Raw genomic sequence first — 21,289 nt, forward strand, 5'->3', positions numbered from 1 at the left:
AAAAAAAAAAAGTAAACAAGTGATTTGCATTTGCCCATTCCACTGCACTTAGGATTGTGTAGACCTCTATCATATTCCACCCCAGTTGTCTCTTCTCTAAGCTGAAAAGCCCTAACCTCTTGAACCTTTCCTCATGTTAAAAGAGTTGCATCCCCTTAATCATTTTGATCGCCCCTCTTGGTACCTTTTTCTAATTCTGCTATATTGTTTTTGAGATGTGGTGACCAGAATGGCACACTATACTCAAGATGAGTGACTCAGAGGCATATTTTTATTCTTTGTTTTATTTTCTATTCTTTTCCTACTAATTCCTGTTTGCTTTTTTGGCCTCCGCTGCACATTGAGCAGAAGATTTTAATATATCGTCCATGACGACACTTAAGATTGTTCTTCTGAGGTTTATTGGGAGGAACTGATTAAATTACTTGAGCAAATAGTGGGGAAAAGGTACCCGATGACAGCTGACCACTGCTGACTACACTTCCGACCACAAGTAATACCACCAACAATACACCGATTCGCCTCTACTTTTTTGGTGGCGAGCAAAATAACACTGGCATCAGCATGGAAGACTCAATCTGCTCCACCAGTGATAAAAGTCATACACAAACTGGATTATTTATATCAGATGTCCAAAATGACAGCAATCAAAAATGGACAAGTAGGACACTTCTCCAAAATCTGGGACAAACACCGTGTTTCCCCGAAAATAAGACACTGTCTTATATTAATTTTTGCCCCCAAAAATGCACTAGGTCTTATTTTCAGGGGCTGTCTTATTTTTCGGGGAAACATCGGGGTTGGCCCGCCCGCCCTCCGTCGCTCCCGGAACTAACCTTAAACGCCTCCTTTCATCTTCGCAGCAAGCAGCAGCAGGGCAGGCCACTCCTTCCTTCCGTGCTGCTGCTTGCTGCGAAGGTGAAAGGAGGCGTTTAAGGTTAGTTCCGGGAGCGACGGAGGGTGGGTGGAGGGGGGGCCCGGTGACCTCGGGTGTGGGGGGGGGGGGGCGGCCCGGGGGCGGCCTTGTCCGGCTCTCGGAGGCCCTGCGTTCAAACAAAAATTTGCTAGGTCTTACTTTCGGGGGAGGCCTTATATCTACCAATTCAGGAAAACCTCTACTAGGTCTTATTTTCGGGGGATGTCTTACTTTCGGGGAAACAGGGTATAAAGAATGGAGGAGTCAGGCGGGGGTGGAGCTAGATGGTGATACCACCTGCTTGAACAAGGACACTAAAAAAAACCCAAAAAAACCCCTCTCTCTCTGTGTGTTCGTATGTATATGAAGGGGGAGATGTTATAATTGGGATAAACATGCTATAAAGTAGAGGAGACGAGGGGCTTGGGAGGGGGTGGGGAGGGGGGGGGAAACTGAGGGAAGGTCACAATTATAACGAGGAATAGTACGAATTTTGTTATAAGACATGTTAAAATAATGCAAAACTGTTACCTGTTGATGTGAATTTCAGATTTCATAAATAAAAAATTTAAAAAAAAATGTTCTTCTGGGTGTCGACTCGTAATCTGGAACCTTCAGCATCATGTACTGCATATACTTGAATCTAAACCGAGATTTTTGAGCCAATAAAATGGCCCAAAAATGAGGGTCTCGGTTTACATTTGAGTCCCCAACTGATGACCAGTGCTTCTGTCCTCCCCTCCCCACTGAATAACCGGCACTACTGTCCTTGTAGCATCCACCATTCCCTCCCCTTCCCCAAGGTGTCCTCCTGCGGCAGGATCTGCCCTCAGCCCCCTCTCCCAACTGGAAACTCCCATTCACTCACTCCCCTCCATGGTAGAGAAAACACTCCCCCTCCCAGACCCAATGTAGGCCCCTCCTCTGGCCTACCTTACAGCCCTGTTGGTCCTGTTGGCCCCTGCACCTTCCGTATTGAAAACGGATGCTGCAAGTTTCAGCGGCAGTCTCGTGAGAACCTAACTGACTGTAGGTATGATAGGCGCTGTGCGTACACAGTGCCCGATGAGCCATCTGAATCTACAGGTTAATTATGGGGCCCTTTTACTAAGCTGCGTTAGATTCTAAGGTACACCTAACGCAACTTAAAATGGTATACTGTGTTCCTGAGGACGTCCCGGCGAAGGGGCAGGGAAACCCGTATTATCGAAACAAGATAGGTGTCCATCTTTCGTTTCGATAATACGGTCAGGGACGCCCACATCGCGAAATTTAGGTCAACCTTAGAGATGGTCGTCCCCAATTTTCGGCCATAATGGAAACAGAGGACACCCATCTCAGAAACGACCAAATCCAAGCCATTTGGTCGTGGGAGGAGCCAGCATGCGTAGTGCACTGGTTCTCCTGACATGCCAGGGCACCAACCAGGCACCCTAGGGGGCACTGCAGTGGACTTCACAAATTGCTCCCAGGTGCTCCTTGTGTGCTCAGCCCCCCCCCCCCCCCCCCTCAAAACCCACTCCCCACAACTATACACCACTACCATAACCCTAAGGGGTGAAGGGGGCACCTACATGTGGGTACAGTGGGTTTGTGGTGCGTTTTGAAGGGCTCACATTTACCACCACAAATTTAACAGGTAGGGGGGATGGGCCTGGGACCGCCTGCCTGAAGTGCTCTGCACCCACTAAAACTGCACCAGGGACCTACATACTGCTGTGATGGAGCTGGGTATGACATTTAAGGCTAGCAAAAAATATTTAAAAAGCTTTTTTTTTTAGGGTGGGAGGGGGTTGGTGACCACTGGGGGAGTAAGGGGAGGTGATCCCCGATTCCCTCCGGTGGTCATCTGGTCAGTTCGGGCATCTTTTTGAGGCTTGGTCGTAAAAAAATGGACCAAGTAAAGTCGCCCAAGTGCTCGTCAGGGACGCCCTTCTTTTTTCCATTATCGATCGAGGATGCCCATGTGTTAGGCACGCCCCAGTCCCGCCTTCGCTACGCTTCCGACACGCCCCAGCGAACTCTGGTCGTCCCCGCAACGGAAAGCAGTTGAGGACACCCAAAATCGGCTTTCGATTATGCCGATTTGGGCGACCCTGTGAAAAGGACGCCCATCTCCCGATTTGTATCGAAAGATGGGCGCCCTTCTCTTATGAAAATAAGCCTGATAGTGTGCAAGAAGGATTTAAAAAAAAAAAAAAAAAACCCAACAACAAAGAAATTCTTCAAACACGTAGGTAATTCTCTTACCTCTCCCCATCCTTTGGCAGACGTTACTTTTCTTAGAGCTAAATTAATTGTTCCCCCTCCATTCCCATTCTGTGTGGAAAGGCTACCAGAGAGAATTGCCGTGTCGGCAGCAGTCAAGGGAGCCTGCAAAATAAACAGTGGGTCACTGGGTTAGTTCGAGTGATGAAAATCCCAAGAACAGAATCCCATTGTGCAACCTACAGATGTTTCCCCTTGCAGAAAAGCAGAGAGCAATCTTGAGTTACTGAAAGAACACTCAAATGTTAATATAATCTCATTTCTTTTGGCATTCATACAGTGCCTTTACAATAAATTAAATTTTGGCACTAGTCCCTTCCCAAAGAGATTACCCTCTGCCAAGGCCGTTCTGAGCAGAAGTGAGAGAAGCTGGATTTGAACCCTGATCTCCTGGCTAAAGGCAGGGAAGCATGCAAATGGCTGGATCTATTGTTATTAGACAGAAATATTTTGTCTTGTTGGAACTGTGCTTTTTCCCATTAAAATGCTTATTGTCTCAATCACTTACAAATTACAGAGAGCTTCGTTTCCAACAGATAGATTAATCTGCTGTTAAGAAGTGGAGAACAGAATGATGGATTTATCTTGTACCATTAAGGTTAATTGAAAACGTATCCCATTCTGTAGAGCTGCCATTAGGAGACAAGGGTTCTACTAACACATTAAACAGCAGTGCACTGGAGTTCAGTGGAAAGTGAAGCTGGTCCTCTGGTTAGGATTTCAAGTTCATCAAGACAGATGCAAATGAGCTGTGCTCAGATCCACCGCATACAGATTTCAACTCCCTCGCGTCCATAATCATAAAATTTGTTCACATTGCGATGACGAAGAACCAGACTTATTTGCCTGCAAAACATACCTTGGCTTTCTTGCAGGCTTTACTAATTCTTCTGCCTTCTAGGTAAGTTCAGTCACTGCGAGGGCACTTTAGGAAGCAGGGGAGAAGACCCTCTTACTTACGCAACGGACCAAGGTTTCTACTGCAGCCTAACTTTTTAAAAATTTAATTTAATTTTTAGGCTGGTGGTTTCCGCCTCTGGGCTTCCTGCTCAGCTGGAACCAGAGCTAGAACCTGAAGCCGTAAGTCTTCATTCAGAACAACCTAGGATTTTCTCCCCTATTATATATCCACAACCAGTTCACTTAGACCAGCTACCACAGTGACAATAGTGGGCCAGGGGTCAGGTAGTACCAGGGTTCCTTTGGGAACTGCGCAATCACAGTTCCTAAATCCAGCCACTAGGTGCCACTATGTCATGAAAACTCAGCCTCCCTCCTTTTCTTAAAGGGAAAGGGAAATGGGACTTGATATACCGCCTTTCTGAGTGCAACTACATTCAAAGCGGTTTACATATATTCAGGTACTTATTTTGTACCAGGGGCAATGGAGGGTTAAGTGACTTGCCCAGGGTCACAAGCAGTTGCAGTGGGAATCAAACTCAGTTCCCCAGGATCAAAATCCACTGCACTAACCACTAGGCTACTCCTCCACTAGCAACAGTCCATGTAGAAGCCTGCCCTTGCAGATCAGCTGCGCAGGCTTCTGTTTCTGTGAGTCTGTCGTCCTGCAGGACGTCAGACTCACAGAAACAGAAGCCTGCGCGGCTGATCTGCAAGGGCAGGCTTCTACATGGATTGTTGCTAGTGGAATAGCAACATTCCATGTAGAATCTCCAATAGTAGCAACATTCCATGTATAATCTCAAATAGGGAAAGGGAAATGGGACTTGATATACTACTACTAGTACTACTATTTAACATTTCTAAAGCGCTACTAGGGTTACGCAGCGCTGTACAATTTAACATAGTGGGACAGTCCCTGCTCAAAGAGCTTACAATCTAAAAGACAAGTGAACAGTCAGTCCGATAGGGGCAGTCAAATTGGGGCAGTCTGGATTTCCTGAACGGTAAGAGTTAGTTGCTGAACGCAGCATTGAAGAGGTAACCACTAGGCTACTCCTCCACTAGCAACAGTCCATGTAGAAGCCTGCCCTTGCAGATCAGCCGCGCAGGCTACTGCCTTTCTGAAGTTTTTGCAAGTACATTCAAAGCAGATTTACATATATTCAGGTACTTATTTTGTACCAGGGGCAATGGAGAGTTAAGTGGCTTGCCCAGAGTCACAAGGAGCTGCAGTGGGAATCGAACTCAGTTCTCCAGGATCAAAGTCCACTGCACTAACCACTAGGCTACTCCTCCACTCATTCCACCAATAAGAACCAACCTCATCAGTGATGTCACAATGGCTTCATTGCCCGATACTTGGCTCACTTGTGATATTGTGATGTCATAAGGGAAAGGGGGAAAGGGAAATGGGACTTGATATACTGCCTTTCTTGGGTTTTTGCAACTACATTCAAAGTGGATTACATATATTCAGGTACTCATTTTGTACCAGGGGCAATGGAGGGTTAAGTGACTTGCCCAGAGTCACAAGGAGCTGCAGTGGGAATCGAACTCAGTTCTCCAGGATCAAAGTCCACTGCACTAACCACTAGGCTACTCCTCCACTCCAAACATATAGGCTGGGCACACTGTCCCCGCAGTGAATGATGTTTTTATCCAAGGCTTCTCATATTCAGGTTTTACTTTTCCCGAGAATTGATCAGCATGTGTTACAACAATAAAAAGAGAGAAAAATGGCACAAAGAGGGTTCAGCATTTACAGAGTAAATGCTGGTGTTCATTGTGGTTGATGGATGCATCAAGAAATCACAGAGCTTTTCCTCCAGCGCTGGGATTGGAGATCATTCTACAGGGTACAAATGATTTAGTGCTAAGGCAGGGCTCATCAAGAATTTTGCAAGAGTAGAGAGGACAAAAAAGAATGCTACTAGTTTATGTAAAACCCAGGATTTTTCCTGCTAAAAACAGAATTTAAACTGAAAGTGAAGGATCCTATTTATATCACATTGTGATTATTTGCAGAAAATAAAATAATTCATAAGGTTATTGTGTTCTTGTATCCAAGGGCAGACCCTAAGGTGCTCTCTTAGGGCAGCAGGGTTCCGGGAGAGAGAGAGAGAGAGACAAAGAGCAGTACTTTGTGCTCAAGGCCTTATGTGTCCTATCTTGTCTGACGTCACCTGGAGTGGGACAGGAAGGGGAATGGGAGATGCAAGACACCTAGAAACGGGACAGCCAGGGGAAGGGGAGATGCACTTCACCTGGGGGGTGGGGGAGATAGAGAGAGGAGGAGATGCTGGACACCTGGGAGGGAAAGGGGAGATGACCGTCTCCTGGGAGGTGTTAAGGAGGCAAATGAAAAATTCAGAACAGTAGGGTGGGGAGGATAAGGAAGTGGAGATGATGGAGGTGGCATTCTGGACATGGTGGGAGTGAGAAAGAGGAGACACTTAACTATGGGGAAGAGCCTTGAGCTGCCTGGGGAGGAGGGGGCGTGGTATAGCTGAAGGTTCCCCTAGGGAAGTGGTTCCTAAACCTGGTCCAGGAGACACCTTAAACTTGCTAACCTAACACTAACCAGATGAGCAAACATGTGGACCTTTCTCTTCTCTGGACAACTTGTAGAGAACAAGAAATATACAGGAAGCACCGTGTAAGGTGACAATCACTATTTGACCCATTACTTTGCACTGACTAAACATCTCAGAAACATCAGGTGGGCCTCTGGAATAGAGGGAAGGACTAATGGAAATACAATTATAAGGTAAGACATAATTATTCCTTCCATTATGTAGCTTCCCACTATTCCAGAACCTGTGGGATGTTGAAAAGCAATTCCCCAGAGTGAGTGGTATTCTGGCACCGTTACCCTGAGGACCAAAGCCCCAAAACTGGCTCCCCCTCCTCGGGAGGAATCTCTCACTCCTCTAATGGCTCCTCTGACTAGACCAAAGCCATATCAGATAAGGAAGGAGAAGCAGAAACAGACCTTTAGGAGTGGGCAGATGACGCTGAGGAGTGGCCTAGTGGTTAGGATAGTGGACTTTGGTCCTGGGGAACTGAGGAACTGAGTTCGATTCCCATTTCAGGCACAGGCAGCTCCTTGTGATTCTGGGCAAGTCACTTAACCCTCCATTGCCCCATGTAAGCCGCATTGAGGCTGCCATGAGTGGGAAAGCGCAGGGTACAAATGTAACAAAAATAAAATAGATACTATTGGAGATTCTACATGGAATGTTGCTACTATTGGAGATTCTACATGGAATGTTGCTATTCCACTAGCAACATTCCATGTAGAAGGCTGCACAGGCTTCTGTTTCTGTGAGTCTGACGTCCTGCACATACGTGCAGGGCGTCAGACTCACAGAAGCAGAAGCCTGTGTGGTCACACTGGTGATCTGCAAGGGCCGACTTCTACATGGAATGTTGCTAGTGGAATAGCAACATTCCATGTAGAATCTCAAATAGTAGCAACAGTGGAGGAGTGGCCTAGTGGTTAGGGTGGTGGACTTTGGTCCTGAGGAACTGAGTTTGATTCCCACTTCAGGCACAGGCAGCTCCTTGTGACTCTGGGCAAGTCACTTAACCCTCCATTGCCCCATGTAAGCCGCATTGAGCCTGCCATGAGTGGGAAAGCGCAGGGTACAGATGTAACAAAAATAAAATAGATACTATTGGAGATTCTACATGGAATGTTGCTACTATTGGAGATTCTACATGGAATGTTGCTATTCCACTAGCAACATTCCATGTAGAAGCCTGCGCGGCCACATTGGTGATCTGCAAGGGCCGACTTCTACATGGAATGTTGCTAGTGGAATAGCAACATTCCATGTAGAATCTCAAATAGTAGCAACAGTGAAGGAGTGGCCTAGTGGTTAGGGTGGTGGACTTTGGTCCTGGGGAACTGAGTTCAATTCCCACTTCAGGCACAGGCAGCTCCTTGTGACTCTGGGCAAGTCACTTAACCCTCCATTGCCCCATGTAAGCCGCATTGAGCCTGCCATGCGTGGGAAAGCGCGGGGTACAAATGTAACAAAAAATAAAAAAAATAAACAAGATCTCTTAGGAGCAGGCAGCAGGGCGAGAAACTGAAGCACCTTGCAGCAACTCTGACTGTTCCTGCTTCAATAAATAGGCCTGGTGTAAGACCAATATAAACTCTGGAGAAAACAAAGATCCCGATGCAGCCGAATGTTCTGTCGGCCCCTGAGGTTGTAAAATGGTGGCTGTGCTCCTGGTGTGATCATACAGAGGGTGTTCCCCACTGTCAGTCAGCCCCGACAAAACTGAGCTCATTTCCATGCTCTTCTGTGTCAAACTGCCCACCAGCTCTGCTGGAGAGCCCGAAGTTCCCAGCATATTCGGATGTTGCGCCAAATCCGAAGATGTGCTGCCGCCGACCATTTCCTCCATGTCCCTCGGGATTTCCTGCTTGCATGCACTGCAGCGCCCCGCCACCAGCCGGCGGATCCCACAGTGGGAACACCACTTAACTACCTCTGTGGGAGTTGTCATTCACCCTGACTGGCATAAACGCAGCACAATGTGTCCTAAGTGGTAAGTCAGGATCCCTCCCCTGCACCAAATAGACCTTGCAACCCTCCAAGCAGTTCTGAGGCAAACTTTAGTTGAACTTACACTGCTGGCTGCTCCCTCCCCCAAGCTCACAGTCTCCACAAGTATTACCACAGATGAGAAAGGATCAGGACTGATTCGCTGTCCCACGTTTTCCAGCAAACCTCTTTCCTTCTCCTTTTTTTTTTTTTTTTAAGGTGGTTTGCTGGAAAAGGAGAGCTCCACAGGAAACAGGGGAGAGGTGAGGGATGGTATAAGTAAATTCACGGGTCACCACATAAAAGGATCTAAACACTTCCAGATATGACTGCAGATTCAAGCCACAAAGTTCAACTGAGGACCAACTGGACCAGGAGCAAATCACCCAGAACCAGAGGCTGAAAAGTGTGTCCATTCACCTGCAGGAGACAGAAAATACTGAGGAGCTGGACTAGATGCCAAGAGAGACATGTCTCAGCTCAGTGCTCTCTCTCTCCACCTGCTGGTTGATGGACACAACTATCCCACAGGAAGCTACATAACGGAAGAGTTGATTTTCTCTACTCTGTTTACTCCAGTGTTAGCCCCTCCCCTCCTGCACCCAAGAAAGGGGATGAGAGGAAAGGATAGGAAGGGAGGGGCTGAATTAGGGAGCAGAGCAGCTCTTTTCTGCTTTGCTCTGTCCCAGGCACTGCATAACCATCAGACCGGGTGACGCTCTGGCCTAGGGCGCTGGTGACTAAAAGGCGCCAAAATACCCAGCCTCTAACCTCACCTGGTCTACAGGTTAAACCTTTTCTCACACACCCCCTCTCCCCCGCCATCAGTCCAGTCTCTCCCCTTCTCTCTTCCCCCTCCCTGCAGGTTTGATACCGTTCCCTCACCTCTCTCACTCCACCGTCATCTTGTAAAGTTTATGTTGGGCACCAGAGGTAGCAGCATGACAGGCTGCCTTTGGCCAGCCCACGAGAGGGAGTCATGTTGAACCTCATTGGGGAGTGTGTGTGCGTGCCGGAGGTGATGCTATAAGGGTGGGGGTGCCGTCAAAGCAAGTTGGCTTAGGGTGCCACTATCCCATGAGCTGGCCTTGCTCTGTCCATTCCAGTGTCCTTCCCTCCCTCCTCCTGCTCCCTAGGGAAGTGGGGGGGGGGGGGGGGGGGGGCAGAGGCTGGAGCAGGAAGCAGAGGGCTCTCAGATAACCAGCATATTTGATGATCTGGCACTGCTAATTCACCTTGAATGCCATTAATAAGGCTTTTACTACTAAAAAAAAAAAAAAAAAAAATCCCACATTGGGATGCATATTTAAAGAGGCAATCTGCATACATCTTGATGTCATTTCTTGAAATCTGTCAGTTTCTACCCTGCCTTCTGAAACATCTCTACAGCATTCACTACCCAGCTGGAAACATCGCTTGAACTTAAAACAGTGGTCACTCACTGCAGAGAGAGTTAGCAGCACGCAAACCAGAGCCAGACCTTAGAGACCTGAGTTGCTCAAAAATGCATGAGCTAGCCATGAGAAGGCAGGCCCTGCTATAAATCAATCTCTCCCAAACCTGGTAATTGGATCCCGGCATAAATAAAGATGAGGGAAAAAATTAAAATGTGAGCCAAGCTCAATTTTGAAATTGCTCTGATGGTGCGGGACCATGCTCATTTAGAAGTGCCGTCAGCTGTACTGTACCTCAATAGACTGGGAGATGTGCATTCGGTTAATTTCAACCTGGGGAAAGCTGCTTCCTGGCATATCTTCGAATTCTTCATCATAACGATCAAAAAGTTCTGTGGCATCGATTCCAACGCTAATTGTCCCCTAGGAACAAGCAAGCCAAGCAGGTTACCGAGCTGAGAAATCATTCATTTACAGTTTATACAATGAGAGACTGTCACCTTAAAATGTCGGCAGTGGCTTAAAGCAGTGGTCCACGATAACTGGAAAAAAAAAATGCTTAGCCAACATGGACCTGCTGCCACTGAAACACAGGGTGTCAAGTACATAAGTATATAAGTGTTGCCATACTGGGACAGACCGAAGGTCCATCAAGCCCAGTATTTATTTTATTTATTTGTTACATTTGTACCCCCATTTTCCCACCTTTTTGCAGGTTCAATGTTTCCAACAGTGGCCAATCCAGGTCACAACTACCTGGCAAGATCCCAAAACAGTACAATACTGTCAGGCTGGTCGTGAGCCCTTGAGCCTAGGCTGAGGTCTAGTATAGCTTTTAGGCCAAGGCTGGACCGAACAGGTACTATACGCCACCACAGCTACCAAGCCCTGCACACACACACACATGCGACCAACTTGAACTACCAGAAAAGGGAAGATAGGGCATTCAGGCGGGCCTCATGGCCTATCGGGAACCCACTTGCTCAGAATACAGTCATACGGGCCTCACGGCCTAACCGGAACCGACTCAAACCCAGGGAAGGGAGAAAGAAAAAAGGAGGGGTCCCCACAGGGACTAGAGCACCAACACACTAAGTGCTCGCTAAGGACACAAGGGAAAAATGAACTAAGAGAGGTAACTATAGGAAACACGTCAGGCTGTACCCCACAGCACACAAAGGAAATGAGCGACTGAGAAATTTGGATACAGAGAGCAGAGACCCCCAGCAGACAGGAGAGGGAAAAGCCAGCAAAAAATAGAGAGCTAGGCCTGAGAAGCACCCCGCTCAGAAAGAGCAGTACACAGTAATTGCGAGGGTAGTGACAGCAAAAAAGAATTAAAACAGTCACAAGGGAAAGACTGCTCCAAATACTCAGCTGCCAGAGGCAGGCAAAATACTGCAGTCAAAGGGTTAACCAGGCTCTGAACACACAGCTGCCAGAGGCAGGAACACTGCAGACAAGGGTTAACGTAAACACAGGGAAGAACAAACAAATAACCCCCACAGAAAGAAACAAAGGTCCCCGAGTCTGCCACAGAGACAAGAAGCAGGACAAAATACAAACACAGCACAAAGGGTAACTCCAAGGGAAACAAAACAAACAACCTGGAACAGAAGATAAACCAGCTTACCACAAAGCACCACAGTCAAACAGAGGAAATCACAGGTGAGGGAAGAGGGGTAATCAGACACACACTGGAAGCAGCAAGCACACTGAGACAGAGCAACAAAGGGCTACAGCAAGGAAGGAGAAAACAAACTCCACAACACACAGAGCAAAAGCTCAAACAGCGCAAGGTAAGGCTTCAGCAAAAAAACAAAGGGCAACGCCAAAGCAAGGGTTATAGGGAAGGGTAAGCTTAAGTAGATTAGACTGACGTCTGCTCAGGCAGATGGGCCAATCAGGAACGGCTCCAGGCATTCCTCTGTCTGACTAGCAGAGTTAAACAGAATCATAACAAATACATTTTATGCTGCTTATCCCAGATATAAGCAGTGGATTTTCCCAAGTCCATTTTAATAATGGCTTATGGACTTTTCTTCTAGGAAGCTAGCCAACCTTTTTTTTAAACCCTGCTAAGACAACTGCTTTTACCACATTCTCTGGCAACGAATTCTAGAGTTTAATTACATATTGAGTGAAGAAATATTTTCTCTGATTCATTTTAAATTTACTACTTTGTAGCTTCATTGTGTGCCCCCTAGTCCTAGTATTTTTGGAAAGAGTAAACAAGTGATTCATGTCTACCCGTTCCACTACTTAGATTTTTCTGAACAATCTTTGTGTCTCTGGCCTTGACCCCTCCACTGCTTCAAAGAAGCCCAACAGGAGGTCAGTGTCTAAACCTTCTAACATCCTGTTTGACATGCATCCACATCTGGGCTGCATTGACTTCAATATATTCCGATTCCTGTCCAGTTATGTAATACATTAACTCATCCCAAATGTTCTGGGGGTCCTGGAGACATCTGTAATACATACAAAATATCCTGTAGTGTACACCACACGGCTGATTTGAACATATACAGCAATGTCTGCACTTACTTCTGGTACTTAGAAAGATTAGGGGAAATCTGATACACTGAGAGATACAGAGAGAAAGCGACTTGCCTGAGGCTGCAAAGGGAAATGCTAGCAGAGCTATTATTGCAATTTGAATGCCGTGTGTGTTTGACACGTGCATAGCTCTGCATTCCAAACATTAGACCAAACCCTCCCTTTGTATTAAAGCCTGACTCTGAAAATGTTCAAAAATAGCTACAAAATTTCAATTACTTTCACGTTTGTCAGAAACAGTGCAATGTGTGTAGATAGAACTGTTTGCCGTTTGTTTATTGCACGCTATTTCACAATCCAACTCATCAAAGCAAACATGCACTGCAGATCACATCCCCCCTCAACATAAAAGCACAATTAAAATCCAGAACACTAATAGCCCCCTAACTCCATATGCCACCCCCTCACATCCGCTCTCCAGCAGCCTAGAGGTTAGTGCAGTGGCCTGGCAACCTGGGGAACTGGGTTCAGTGGCATAGCGAGGGCGGTTCGCCGCTGTGCACCCCCCCCTGGGTGCAACATGACAGCCCCCCATCAGCGCATCAACCCCCCCCTCGGCGCATCACCTAAGCCCCCCCGGGTGCATTCTTGCCTGCCGTGTGCTCTGCCCCGGAGCAGAGGGAGCAGGGAACCAGCGGAGCCGACATCCCCCCAGCGGCGTGCACCGCCCCCACCGCCCTTGCTACGCCACTGACTGGGTTTGATTCCCACTGCAGCTTCTTGTGACTCTGGGCAAGTCACTTAACCCTCCGTTGTCTCAGGTACAAAATACCTATATATAATATGTAAACCGCTTTGATTGTAACCACAGGTGGTATTATCGAGTCCCATCCCCTTTCCTGTTAGAAATTTCTGTAGGAGTCAAGTAGGCAAGGAAATCCTGTTCGACTACAAAGAAATAAAAAAAAAAAAAAAGGAAAAACAATTGTTACAGAACTGAAGCACTGAAGGGTTTTCCCTCATTTTATGTTTATGGGTTATCAATAGAAATCAAACAAAATAAAACATGGAAAAGAAAATAAGATGATACCTTTTTTATTGGACATAACTTAATACATTTCTTGATTAGCTTTCGAAGGTTGCCCTTCTTCCTCAGATCGGAAATAAGCAAATGTGCTAGCTGACAGTGTATATAAGTGAAAACATTCAAGCATTACTATGACAGTAAAATAGATACCATTGGAGATTCTACATGGAATGTTGCTACTATTGGAGATTCTACATGGAATGTTGCTATTCCACTAGCAACATTCCATGTAGAAGGCTGCGCAGGCTTCTGTTTCTGTGAGTCTGACGTCCTGCACGTACGTGCAGGACGTCAGACTCACAGAAGCAGAAGCCTGCGCGGCCACGTTGGTGATCTGCAAGGGCCGACTTCTACATGGAATGTTGCTAGTGGAATAGCAACATTCCATGTAGAATCTATAGAAATCAAACAAAATAAAACATGGAAAAGAAAATAAGATGATACCTTTTTTATTGGACATAACTTAATACATTTCTTGATTAGCTTTCGAAGGTTGCCCTTCTTCCTCAGATCGGAAATAAGCAAATGTGCTAGCTGACAGTGTATATAAGTGAAAACATTCAAGCATTACTATGACAGTCTGACAGGGTGGGAGGATGGGGGTGGGTATTTCTCTGTTGATCACCCCACCCCTCACCTATCCACACCCATCCTGTTAGAATATCAATGATATGCTTTGATGTCCCCATGCATACCTCCTACCCACCCCCATCCTCCCACCCTGTCAGACTGTCATAGTAATGCTTGAATGTTTTCACTTATATACACTGTCAGCTAGCACATTTGCTTATTTCCGATCTGAGGAAGAAGGGCAACCTTCGAAAGCTAATCAAGAAATGTATTAAGTTATGTCCAATAAAAAAAGGTATCATCTTATTTTCTTTTCCATGTTTTATTTTGTTTGATTTCTATTGATAACCTTTAAGAGTGGACTAACATGGCTACCACACTCCTCTACTATGTTTATGGGAAAACCCTTTAGTGTACCCAAACCTATGTGAGGAGGAAGGGAGACAACAGCGAGGAGAGAAAATTAAACAGAAAACCAGGGAGTCCAGAGAGTGTTGTAGAACTATCCGGTATTCAAATTCGCCTCCTTCCTCCCCCACTTCCCAACCAACTAATCCTTCCCCGATCCAGAAAACACCAATGAACTTTCCTGAGTAAAGTAATACATGATTGGTCCCACAGCGGGGGGAGCTGCCCTGCTGCTTTACACTTCACGGTTATCTTTGACCTTTTCAAACCTCAGGACTTCTACAGGGAGAAAAGGTTACAAGTCTCACTTCCTTTCTCCCACAGGATTCAATTATGGTGAATGTTATCCCTAAATTACTCTATGTAATGCGCTTCCAGTGATGGGAAGGATTATTTATTGGATAACATAAAGGGCTTGATACTAAGATTAGATGTCTCCTAAGCCTTGATGCTGCTCCTGCTGAATGCAGCTCATAAGCTGATGGACACGTTGAGGGAATTAATGTTCCAATCTCTACTCATTATTATTTGGTATTTCAAATATAACTTATCCTTCAAGTATTTTTGCCATACTCATGGGCAGCAGAATGGGGTGGGCCCAGGGGGCAGGACCCACTACTGTTTTGCCCAACACAGCATCAGCAACTAGAGAGGCAGGGGGTGGGGGCTGGAGATTGGTTTGGCCCCTCCAACTGCAAAGAAATTCCACTGCCCCTGCTTGAACTTTTGTGGGGGTGGCTACCACATAACCCTTTTCAAGCATCGTTTTCTCTTATTAAAAAGTGTATTTACAAGTAAACTGACATGTAACATAGTAACATAGTAGATGACGGCAGAAAAAGACCTGCACGGTCCATCCAGTCTGCCCAACAAGATAAACTCATATGTGCTACTTTTTGTGTATACCTTACCTTGATTTGTACCTGTCCTCTTCAGGGCACAGACCGTGTAACGATTTTAGAAAAGGCATTACAGCACACAGAGTTTTAAAAGAGGCACTTTTGGGGCAAGCCTACCAGGTATACCATAATTGAAGACTGTAAGACACATAGACCTCAAAAGATTTTACCCATCACAATTTATGCCTGCTTAAAGTCACGCGTAACCCTAATGAATTCAGATGTGTGACCTGTGCACTGCTCTAAGGGGTATGTTTATTAAGGTGCGTTGGCGTTTCTAACGCACCTTTACATTTCAGGCGTGTTAAATGTTAACACACCTATACATTTCTATGTATATTAAAAACACTAACGCACCCATAGCACACCTTAGTAAACATAGGAGTAAGAAATCTATCACACTGACAACATTTGCTCTACATACACACATAACGGTTGCTTATACAATCATGGCATATGGGTATATGTAGGGTACAGACTTTATTGACCTACCAACCAGAAACACATCTAAATCAACGCGAACATATCTAAATCTGCACTACCCAAACTGCAAAGGTCTCAAATACAAATCAACTTATGCATCCAGCTTTTCCTACATAAGGACACAACTATGGAACGCACTGACCACCTAAACTTTTTTTTTTGTTACATTTGTACCTCACGCTTTCCCACTCATGGCAGGCTCAATACGGCTTACATATTGTATACAGGCACTTACCGTATTTTTCGGACTATAAGACGCACTTTTTTCCCCCCCAAATTTGGGAGGAAAATGGGGGATGCGTCTTATAGTCCGAAGGTAGCGAGTTCCCTCCCTCCCCCCGAGTTCGGGATCGCCCTCCCCCCGGCCCTGTCACCACTTCTCCCCTACTCACGTCACGCGATGTTCCCTGGTGGTCTAGTGACGTCGGGGCAGGAAAGAGCCCCCTCTTTCCTGCCCAGCGCGCTGCTCTCCGTCCTCCTGTATGCTGCCTGACGGTCCTGGCGAGATTCAAAATGGCCGCCGAGACTTCAATTCTCGGCGGCCATTTTGAATCTCGCTGAGACCGTCAGGCAGCATACAGGAGGACGGAGAGCAGCGCGCTGGGCAGGAAAGAGGGGGCTCTTTCCTGCCCCGACGTCACTAGACCACCAGGGAACATCGCGTGACGTGAGTAGGGGAGAAGTGGTGACAGGGCCGGGGGGAGGGCGATCCCAAACTCGGACAAGACGCACCGGAGCACCAAGGTTTTAGAGGAGGGAAAAAGGAAATTTTTTTTTCCTATTTCCCTCCTCTAAAACCTAGGTGCGTCTTATAGTCCGAAAAATACGGTATTTGTACCTGGGGCAATGGAGAGTTAAGTGACTTGCCCAGAGTCACAAGGAGCTGCCTGTGCCTGAAGTGGGAATCGAACTCAGTTCCTCAGTTCCCCAGGACCAGAGTCCACCACCCTAACCACTAGGTTACTCCTCCACTGTTTAATTTAGGAACTGAACAAATGCTTTGCTTTGGACAGATACTGAATGGAAAATAAGTTCGGTCCTCTTCCTCATCTCCCTACGAGACCTACACCAAAGTGTTTTTTTAAAAAATGGACCAAGGGAGAGGGGCATCAGATCTTCTCCTGTACCATTTGAAGAAACATGGTCTTGCCGTGGAGAACATGTTTCATGTGGATTCTGTCACGTATGCTGAGGCTTGAACTTTCCACTGAGCTTGCCACCACTCTCAGCTGGTCTTAGGAAGGTTCAGAGTTGAACACAGATGTGCGCAGCTGTGCCTCTACAATTAAAGTGCTGGGATGGGGCCACCACAGCTGTGTGGCTCCGTTGAAGTCTTCTAACCCCTCACCTGGTGGGATACGAGGTCGGTGCCCTTGTGCTTCAAGGCAATTACGGTACTGGAGAAAGGGCTGCCATGGTGGTGTAGAATATAATTTTTTTTTAAGTCACTCTCATTTCTCCCCCCCCCCCCCCCCCCAACTTCACAACTCCAGAGACTGTCCTGCCCCCACCACTTCAGCTGCAGTTATTCAGCAAAGACCCAGAGAGCTGCAGGGAACTCCAGCAGTTCCTGTTGCCTGTATATGACCCTCCTTTTCTTTAACCTAAAAATACTATTGTTTGGCCGCTATTACTAATCATTTCTGTAGCACTACTAGATGTACGTAGCGCTGTAAACATTATATACAAGTACTTTTGTAGAAGTGGACGACTGTAATGTAGCAACTACTGGACTGCCAAGACAACCTCAGCCCTTGTGCATAACACTTTATGAACTTTTGCCTTACCTGTGGCATGCTCCACCTTTGAACAACTACTGGACTTTTGTGTACTTTTGCATTGTGGACTTTTGTACTAGCAGTATTTTCTATCTGAACCAGAGCCCCAGCTTTTATATAATGAGCCTACTAAAACATGTGTAGTTTGGATTTTTACTAGTAGTACTTATTCGTTAACCAGCAGCCACATAACAAGTTGTAGTAGTCAGCAATTTAGGTTTGTAGGGAAGGCAGCAGGCTCTGCCAATGCAGTCTCGTGATCTATGCATAGAGGCTGTATTGTGTGAATGTGCTGGAACCCTACAATAAGTTACATTTTCTTGCAAAGTAACAATTTCTATGAAAGCTATGAAACTGACTTATCTTTTCTCTGTGAGAACTACAGAATTACTAATGTATTGCGCATGTGCAGGTACTGCGCATGTGTATGTGTGACGTATGGTGTGTTTTATGCGCATGATCACTAATATGTATAAGACCGAATGTCAGATGACACTCAGGAGGCAGTATCCTGAGACTGAACTCAGTACTGTTCATTGCTAGCAATAAAGGTGTCCTGCTTTCGGAATCATTTGCCTCTTGTCTCCTGATTCACTTAGCCGAGGGCCTGTTTCACTTTCTTTGTCCCTGGGGGACTCACAATCTAAGTTTTTTGTACCTGGGGCAATGGAGCTGCAGTGGGAATCGAACCCAGTTCCCCAGGATTTTATTTATTGCAATTGTATCCCACATTATCCCACCTATTTGCAGGCTCAATGTGGCTTGCATGGTTATATAATATTGTCATTCCAGGATCTTAGATACAGTAGTATTGTGCATAGTTTAGGTAGGGGAAGGAAGGGAGAGATTAGGGTAGTTATAGAGGGTGGGTATTCATAACTGATTGGGTTGGTGAGGGATATTGGTGAGGTTATCTGTTCTCATTGTAGGCTTTGTTAAAGAAGTGTGTCTTCAGAGATCAAAGCCTCCTGCACTAACCATTAGGCTACTCTCCTCCACTCCGAGAGAGGGAGGTGCATAGAGAGGGTGAGAAGCAGGCAGCCAGAGAGACCATGGCAGATGCAGTAAAGGTGGCACTCACGGGCACTGGTATTTTCTAATTTAGGTCTGAAGCAAACAATTTGTGCTTTGGAAAAGAGATTGGAAAAGGGAAGCCGGTGTACTTTTTCTTTATTGTCTTCAGTCTCGTAAATCCAATGCATGGGAAATAGCAGAAAGAAGGTCATTTACAACCTGTATACAATTGTTTCCTTGTTGCAACAGGTCCTGCCAGAGATAACGGATGAGTTTGTGCGGTACGAGCAAACGTCTTCAAGATACCAATTATTTCTGGGCTTTATCGCTTCCTCTTTAGATTGCATTCCTAGGTCTCCTTTCTTTTTAGTTTTTTTTTTTTTTTAACGTAGTCTGTTGTATTTTTAACACTTTTTAAGATATGTTCCTTTTATTATGACTGTACCCTTCTGCACCTCAGTATTTCATCCTGAGTCCAGCCTTCCAGTTCAGTAATGGGAGTGGGATTCTGATGAGTTTCCAGACCTGAGTACTATCTCGATTCAAAACAATCAGGGGGAGAATAGTTAGGAAGAGCATTCAGAATCTTTAAAAGCTAATATATTTTAAAGATTCAAAAAGGAAATGGAGAATTGTAATCCTTTGACTTGGCAATTGAATTGTGTAGAAAGCAGGGGGGGTAGCTACGTGGGGCCACAGGGGCCTGGGCCCCCATAGATTTGGCCCTGGACCCCCCTGTCGATGACCCTCTCCCGCCGCCGCTGTCTGCTACCTTTGCTGGTGGGGGACCCCAACCCCCGCCAGCCGAGGTCCTCTTCTTCCTTCGTTCTGTTTCTGAGTCTGACGTCCTGCACGAAGGTCAAACTCACAGAAACAGAACGAAGCCCTGCAGATCGCAAGGCTTCGTTCTGTTTCTGTGAGCCTGACGTCCGTCAGACTCAGAAACAGAACGAAGGAAGAAGAGGTCCTCGGCTGGTGGGGGTTGGGGTCCCCCGCCAGCAAAGGTAGACGACGGCGAGGGAGGGTTGGCGGCGGAAGGGGGGGGTCGAGAGGGTCGTCAGCGGGGGGGGTGGGGGTCAAAGTTGTTGTTGGTGGTGGCGGGGTTGTCGGCAATGGCAGGGGGGGGGCTAAAATGTGCCCCCTCACCTCAGGCTCTGGTGTGTTCCTGCTGGTATTCTTTTCTACAGGTATTTCTCTGCAACACAGATTGCCTCTTGCTGTCATTTGTCATTAGATTCTATAAATGGTGTCAGAAAAATCATCGCCGAAAAAAGCACTATTCTATAACCCACACTTATGCACAGTTTACAGAATAGCACTTACGTCTGGGAATAGTGTCTAACTCTAGGCATGGCCATTTGCACCACTGAAATGTGGTGCAAATGTATGCGCCTACATTAGGCACGTATTCCTGTTATTCTGTAACAATGTGCATTAATTTTAGGAATGCTCGTTACGCCCATGACCTTCCCATTTCTGCACCCCCTTTTTCAGAACACGCGCAAATACCAATTAAATCTAATTAGTGCCAATAATTGCTTGTTAACACTAATTAGCTGATCAATTAAATTACATGTACAAATTGGGCACATGCCCAAATTCGCAAGTACAATTTTTGGCGACTTTTATGGAATCAGGGGGATAGAAAATGCACCCAAAATTAGGTGCAGTTAAGATCTATAAAGGTCGCTTAGAACTAAGCAGCTTTATAGAATATTACAAACTTTTAGCGTGAGACGCCTGCTGAAACCCAATGTAAATACTGGTGCGCAACTAATGACAGTTGGGCATGTAAATAACCCTATTCTGTTACAATGCGCCTAAATTTTGGGAAAACCTCTGATCCTTCCATGCCCCTCCACTGGCAATGCCTTTTTTTGCATTAAGCACGAGACAATTTAGGCGTGCAGTGTTACAGAATAGCATATAGGCAGATCTGCACGTAAGTCCTAATTAGTGCCAATTAATGTCAATAATTAATTGTTAATGGGTCATTTTTAGTTTACACAAGGAACTGGGATCTACGCCCACATTTGTGCAACCTTTATAGAATTCATACCAATTGCGTTTTCCATCGATCAGGGACAACTATCTCATGATAGTTCTAGAAATACTGCAAGCTGTTCTGAGCATTATTTGGAGACAGGTTTACAATCCAAAATTATTATTATTATTAGCAATTTCAATGATAGTTTTTTTTCAAGAAATCCCATTTCTTTCCTCTCATATTCAAAAGATGGTATTTTGTAAAACCAGTGACGTTTTCTTCATAAGCTTTCAACACAGGGAGAAATTTTCCGTCTTGAAAGTGTGACGTTTGTATGGAAGGTGGAGGGAGATTCCCTGATGCCGCGATACATGTCACTTTGTTAGTTTTTCTCTTGCCCTGTTTAGTTACATATAGGGTTACCATATGTCCGATTTTACCCAGACATGTCCTCTTTTTTGAGGACACTGCAGGGCATCCAGGCGGGTTTTGCCAGCCTGCCCATTTGTCCAGGTTTGCAGACA

General features: G+C 46.0%; 1 protein-coding gene across 1 annotated transcript in view; it reads right to left on the minus strand.

Annotated features, from left to right (window-relative positions):
- Positions 1-21,289, minus strand: part of DNAJC11 (DnaJ heat shock protein family (Hsp40) member C11) — a 143,603-nt gene that overhangs the window by 48,140 nt on the left and 74,174 nt on the right. Inside the window, exons 5-6 of the mRNA XM_030222623.1 lie at positions 10,335-10,463; positions 3,167-3,289 (exon numbers count right to left, since the gene is read on the minus strand). Of these exons, the coding sequence (XP_030078483.1) occupies positions 3,167-3,289; positions 10,335-10,463 (252 nt within the window). The remainder of the gene's footprint in view (positions 1-3,166; positions 3,290-10,334; positions 10,464-21,289) is intronic.

Source organism: Microcaecilia unicolor, chromosome 13 (assembly GCF_901765095.1).
Source record: "Microcaecilia unicolor chromosome 13, aMicUni1.1, whole genome shotgun sequence".
In the NCBI taxonomy this organism is placed as follows: domain Eukaryota; kingdom Metazoa; phylum Chordata; class Amphibia; order Gymnophiona; family Siphonopidae; genus Microcaecilia; species Microcaecilia unicolor.